Consider the following 6,676-nt stretch of genomic DNA (forward strand, 5'->3'; position numbering starts at 1 on the left):
TACTGGTCACTGATACATTTTTGCCATAGGAGATTCAGTTGACGTGTCTTCCAGATTGGAAATTAATCACGTCTCCCATCCTGCTTGATCCTTTGTGTGGTCAACCATGGCATTTTGGACAATGACCACAATTCTTAACATCTTCTAAAAGGCTTAAGTGGTGTGGCCCTTGCCTGTCAACACTGTGAGCTCCATGCTTGGTCCTCACGGATTTTCTCTGATGCTCATCTTTTCTTCTTGAGGAGAGAGAGCACTCCCATCTTTGCCCATGTCTCAGCCCAAGTTCTCTCTCTTCAGGGAAGCCTTGCCTGATTCCCCTCAATCTAAATATGTCCCCATGACCTAAGCTTTCATAGGCACACGGGCTTTTCTTCTGAAGAACAGAAGATGAAGAAACTGAGACTTAGAGGATTTAATTAACGTGTCCAAAGTTAAACAGCTAACAAACAGTGAAACTGAGATCCAAGGTCCCAAGACCAATAATGACAGATCCAGGATTCAGAACTGTATTTGATTCTAAACTCTCTGTGGCTGACTACTATGCCAGAGATGGGAAATAGGTTTTTACCTCACATGGTAATTTTGATGAGCAGTGCTGCCTATAGTGACATGATGAAAAGGATTTCTGAGGTTGCATCCTTGCTCAGTGGAAAAGTATACCATGTTTAATTAGTGATGCCTGTCGCAGGTGAAGGATTGGAGAAGGAAGGTAGACCAGGCAGGTAATTGCCCCATGCAAATGCTATAATGCACAATGTTATAGTGCTCATTTGATTAAAAAAAATCAAGAACAGAACCTCCTTACAGGTCAGAAGCATGAGGAGCAGAACCCAGGACCCCTTAAGAAGGGATGGAGAGCCTGACCATTGGGCTCTTGAAGGATTCTATGTCAAGCAGTTGTGAAAATCACTCCCCATCATCTTTTTTTTTTTTTTTTTTTTTTTTTTTTTTTTTTTTTTTTTTTCCCAGATGGAGTCTCGCTCTATCCCCCAGGCTGGAGTGCAATGGCGCAATCTCAGCTCACTGCAACCTCTGCCTCCTGGGTTCAAGTGATTCTCCTGCCTCAGCCTCCCAAGTAGCTGGGATTACAGGTGCCCATCACCACTCCCAGCTAATTTTTGTATTTTTTTAGTAGAGACAGGGTTTCGCCATGTTGGCCAGGGCGGTCTCAAACTCCTGACCTCAGGTGATCCGCCAGCCTCAGCCTCCCAAAGTGCTGGGATTACAGGCATAAGCCACTGTGCCTGGCCTCCCCATCTCTTTATAGGCCTCTTTACCTCCCTGCTATGAAGAAAGCTTTGATCGACATGTCAATGTGTACTCTTGTAGCAGGAAGCCAGGACTGGCAGAAGCAGATGGTAGAGATAGGAGTTCACTCCAAACTTTCTCAAGTTCACACCCCCATGATGCCTTTTAACATAGTATATTGGAAAACTCAACTTACTTTCTGCAAAAAGATTCCAGGAAGGTGTGAAGGTGGAGGTTGGTGTGGGGTGAGGATTTTTCTCTCACATGTCAGGATCAGATGTCCAGCTTCTAGCCATGTTCTGAAGTCCACTTGGCTAACATCTCTTTGAAGATTTGGGGTTTGTCTTATACACCTCTGAAGCTGCCCTGTAGTACCCAACACAGGGCTTCACCCATTAGTTCATGGTGGTTGAATCCATTTTACTTGTGGAAGGTCCCAACTTTCCCAAAGCAAAAGGCATTGCCTTATTCTCCATCTAATGAGTTCTTTTCTGTGTCCTTGTCTGGGCACATGGTCTGGCACTGGGTTATTGTGCTGAAGGTTTAAGCAGCTTTCTTGCTATGGCAACGTAGAGTTTACTTTCATCTTGGGCAGGAGACTGCACCAGGCTTATAAAAGCATACCAGCTTACCTCAACTCTCAGAAGGCACATGCAATTGGATCTATTTCCCTTCCTGTGGTCCTTGTCTCCTGATTTCCAGAAGAAAGGGACAGAGGCTGTAGCGTTTCAGTATTCTGGTTTATGGTTCTGGATTCTGGGTTTCTAGTTGAGGATTCTAGCTGGTGAGTGTTTGAGTTCTTGCCTGTGACTCTTTAAATCCCTTTTGCTTCCACACTGGCATGCTGACTTCTAGTCAATATCCAGGGCAGAGATTTTGATTCCATTCCAAATCTGTTTCTCCCTTAGTTTTCCTTTCTTAGTATTATCAGATCAAAAATCTGTTTTTCCTTCAAATTTCCATCAACGTCTAGTCCATCAACAAACCTGTCAGTTCTACCTTCAAAACATTCTCCAATTCTGCTCCTGTCTCCCCTACCCCAACCACTGCCATCTCAGTGCTGGATTCCTTGATTTCCTAACTAGACTAACAGTAGCTTCCTCACTTATTTCTCTACTTCTACCTTCAACTGTCTCTATTTCACTTTCATACAGCTTCCAGAATGACCTTTATTAAAAAATACTTAATTTTGCCTTTCCGCACTACTCACAGAGGGGTCAAAATGGCATTGTTCTGGATTCCTGTTGTAACTTAAAGGGAAACTTTCACAATGTCTGGAGCCCTTGATGCTCTGCAAATGAAGGAGGAGGATGTCCTTAAGTTCCTTGCAGCAGGAACCCTCTTAGGTGGCACCAATCTTGACTTCCAGATGGAACGGTACATCTGTAAAAGGAAAAGTGATGGCATCCACATCATAAATCTGAAGAGGACCTGGGAGAAGCTTCTGCTGTCAGCTCGTGCCATTGTTGCCATTGAAAACCCTGCTGATGTCAGTGTCATATCCTCCAGGAATACTGGCCAGAGGGCCATGCTGAAGTTTGTTGCTGCTACAGGAGACACTCCAATTGCTGGCCGCTTCACTCCTGGAACCTTCACTAACCAGATCCAGGCAGCCTTCCGGGAGCCACGGCTTCTTGTGGTTACTGATCCCAGGGATGACCACCAGGCTCTCATGGAGGCATCTTATGTTAACCTACCTACCATTGCTCTGTGTAACACAGATTCTCCTTTGCGCTATGTGGACATTGCCATCCCATGCAACAACAAGGGAGCTCACTCAGTGGGTTTGATGTGGTGGATGCTGGCTTGCAAAGTTCTGCACATGTGTGGCACCATTTCCTGTGAACACCTGTGGGAGGTAATGCCTGATCTCTACTTCTACAGAGATCCTGAAGAGATTGAAAAAGAAAAGCAAGCTGCTGTTGAAAAGGCTGTGACCAAGGAGGAATTTCAGGGTGAATGGACTGCTCTAGCTCCTGAGTTCACTGCTACTCAGCCTAAGGTTGCAGGCTGGTCTGAAGGAGTGCAGGCACCCTCTGTGCCTATTCAGCGGTTCCCTACGGAAGACTGGAGTGCTCAGCCTGCCACGGAAGACTGGTCTGCAGCTCCCACTGCTCAGGCCACTGAATGGGTAGGAGCAACCACTGAATGGTCTTAAGTTGTTCTTGCACAGGCTCCTAAGCAACATGGAAATAAGGTTGATGGAAAATAAACATCGGTTTCTAAACAAAAATACTTAATTTTTAGAGAAGTTTTAGGTTCACAGCAAAATTGAGTTAAAGATACTGAAATGTTTCCATTTTACACCCCTCTCGCTTCCCATGCACAGCCTCTACCATTATAAACCTCTTTCACCAGAGCGGTACATTTGTTACAATTGCTTAAAATACACTGATGCATTATAATTACCCAAAATCTATAGTTTGAATTAGAGCTCACTCTTGGTGTTGAACATTCTCTAGGCTTTGGCAAATGAATAATGTGATGTGTCCACCATTATAGTATAATACAGAATTGTTTCACTGCCCTACAAATCTTTTGTACCCTGCCTACTCATCTCTCCCTCCCCACAATCCCTGGCAACCACTGATCTTATTACTGTTATCATAGTTTTGCCTTTTACAGAATGTCATATGGTTGGAATCATACAACATGTAGCCTTCTCAGGTGGGCTTCTTTTAGTAATACGCAATTAAGTTTCTTCTATGTCTTTTTTCTGGCTTGATAGCTCATTTCTTTTTAGTGCTGAATAATATTCCATCTATTGTCTAAACGTACCACAGTTTATTTGTTCATTTACCTACTGAAAGACATCTTAGTTGCTTCCACATTTTGGCAATTATGAATAAAGCTGCTATAAACATATGTGTGCAGGTTTTTGTGTGAACATAGTTTTTCAACTCCTTTGAGTAAATGCTAAGGAATGTTATTGCGGGATCATATAATAAGAATGTGTTTAGTTTTCTAAACAACTGCAAAACTGTCTTCCAAAGTGGTCGTACCATTTTACATTCCCACTAGCAATGAATGAGAGTTTCTGATCGTTAAAAGATACAGAATGATCTTTTAAAAATGTAATGCTAATGACTCAGAAATAAAGAGATCATAAAAGACTATTATGAGCAATAATACACCAACAAATTAGATAACTAGGAGAAATAGATACGTTCCTAGAAACATACAACTGATCACAACTGAATCAAGAAGAAACAGAAAGTCTAATCAGAGCAGTGACAAATATGAAGATTTACTCAGTAATGAAAAACTTTTTAACAAAGAAAAACCAGATAGCCTCACAGGTCAATTCTACCAAACATTTAAAGAAGAATTAATGCCAATTCTTTTTATTTTTAAACTTTTATTTATTTATTTAAGACTGGGTTTCACTCCATCACCCAGGCTGAACTGCAGTGGCATGATCATACCTCACTGTAACCTCAAACTCCTGGGCTCAAGTGATCCTTCTGCCTCAGCCTCTCTAGTAGCTTGGATTACAGGTGTGAGCCACCGCATTCAGCCACTAATACCAATCATTTGAAAATCCAAATAATAAAAGAGAATAAAACATTCCAAATTCTTTTTATGAGGCTAGCATCACCCTGCTAGCAAAGCCAGACAAAGATGCCAGAAGAAAACTACAGGCCAGTATACCCGATGAACATGGATGCAAAAATCCTGAAAAATATTAGCATTTTCAACATAAGCAAATCAATTAATGCATATACCACATCAACAGAACGAAGAATAAAAATCACATTGTCTTCTCAACAGACGCAAAAGAAGCATCTGACAAAATTTAGCACCCTTTCATGATAAACACTATCAGCAAGTTAAGACTGTACCTCAACATAAAAAGGCCGTGTATGACAAGCCAATAGCTAACATACTCAATGATGAAAAACTGAAATCTTTTCCTCTAAGATCAGGAACAAGACAAGGATATCCGCTCTTGCCACTTATATGAGATATAGTACTAAAAGTTATAGCCGGAGCAATTAGACAAGAAAAGGAAATAAAAGGCATCCAAATCAGAGGAGAAGAAGTAAAATTATCTTTGTTTGCAGATGGCATGATCTTATATGTAGAAAACCCTAAAGACTCCATAAAAAACTGGTAGAACTAATAAATAAATTCAGTAAAATTTCAGGGTAAAAAAAACATACAAAAATTATAGTATTTCTATACACTAACAATGAATTATCCAAAAAGAAATTTAAAAAGCAATCTTATTTACAAGCATAAAAATACTGAGAAATAAACATAACCAAGGAGATGAAAGAGTTGTATGAAGGAAACAATCAACAAAATAAAAAGGCAGCTTATGCAGTGGAAGAATATATTTGTAAAACATATATTTGCTAAAGAGTTAATATTCAAAATATATGAGAAATTCATACAACTCAATAGTGAAAACACAAATAATCTGATTCAAAAATGGGCAAAGGAACTGAATAGACATTTCTCCAAATAAGATATACAAATGATCAACAGGTGTATGAAAAGGTGCTCAACATCAGTAATCATCAGGGAAATGCAATAAAACCACATGAGATATCTACTTCACACCTGTTTTGCTGGCTATTATTAAAAAAAATCCAAAGGATAACAAATGTCATTAAGGATGTAGTGGAAGGGGAACACTTGTACACTGCTGGTGTCAATGTAAGTTGGTACAGCCACTGTGGAAAACAGTATCCAGATTTCTCAAATAAATCAAAATCAGAACTGCCACACGAACCTGCAATCCAACTTTTGGATATATATTCAAAGGAATTGAAATCAGGATCTTGGAAAGCTATCTGCACTCCCATGCTTATTGCAGCATTATTCGCAATAGCCAAGATATGAAAACTACTTAAATGTCCATTGTTAGATAAATGGATAAAGAAAATTGTATATACATGCAGTAGAATATTATTGAGACTTCAAGAAGAAGGAAACCCCACCATTTGTGACAACATAGATAAACTTGGAGGACATTATGCTAAATGAAATAAACCAAACACAGAAGGGCAAATACTTTATGATCTCACTTATATGATGAATTTAAAATAGCCAAACTCATAGAAGCAGAGCTTGGAATGGTGATTGCCAGAGGCTAGGGGGAGGAGGAAATGAAGAAGTATTAGTCAAAGGGTACAGAGTTTGGTTATACAAGGTAAACATGTCCAAGAGATCTACTGTGTAACATAGTGCATAGAGTTAGTAAGTACTCTGTACTTAAAAATTTGCTTCTACCTTCTGGTAGATCTTATGTTAAGTGTTCTCATCACAAAGAAATCCTAATAAATAAAGAGGGCAGAAGGAAACTTTTGGAGGTGACGGATAGATTTACAGAAGAGATTTTGGTGGTAGTTTCAGGGGTATATATTTATCTCCAAACTGATCAGGCTATATATATTAAGTATGTACAGATTTTGATATGACA

General features: G+C 39.9%; 1 protein-coding gene across 1 annotated transcript; it reads left to right on the plus strand.

The window, feature by feature from the left end:
* Positions 1 to 2,484: 2,484 nt before the first annotated feature.
* On the plus strand, positions 2,485 to 3,406 carry LOC107968518 (small ribosomal subunit protein uS2-like). Its single transcript, XM_016927698.4, has one exon. It carries the CDS (start codon positions 2,519 to 2,521, stop codon positions 3,404 to 3,406), a length of 888 nt encoding a protein of 295 aa, XP_016783187.3. The 5' UTR covers positions 2,485 to 2,518.
* Positions 3,407 to 6,676: the final 3,270 nt, after the last annotated feature.

The sequence above is a fragment of the Pan troglodytes genome, chromosome 16, assembly GCF_028858775.2.
Source record: "Pan troglodytes isolate AG18354 chromosome 16, NHGRI_mPanTro3-v2.0_pri, whole genome shotgun sequence".
NCBI classification, from domain to species: Eukaryota; Metazoa; Chordata; class Mammalia; order Primates; family Hominidae; genus Pan; species Pan troglodytes.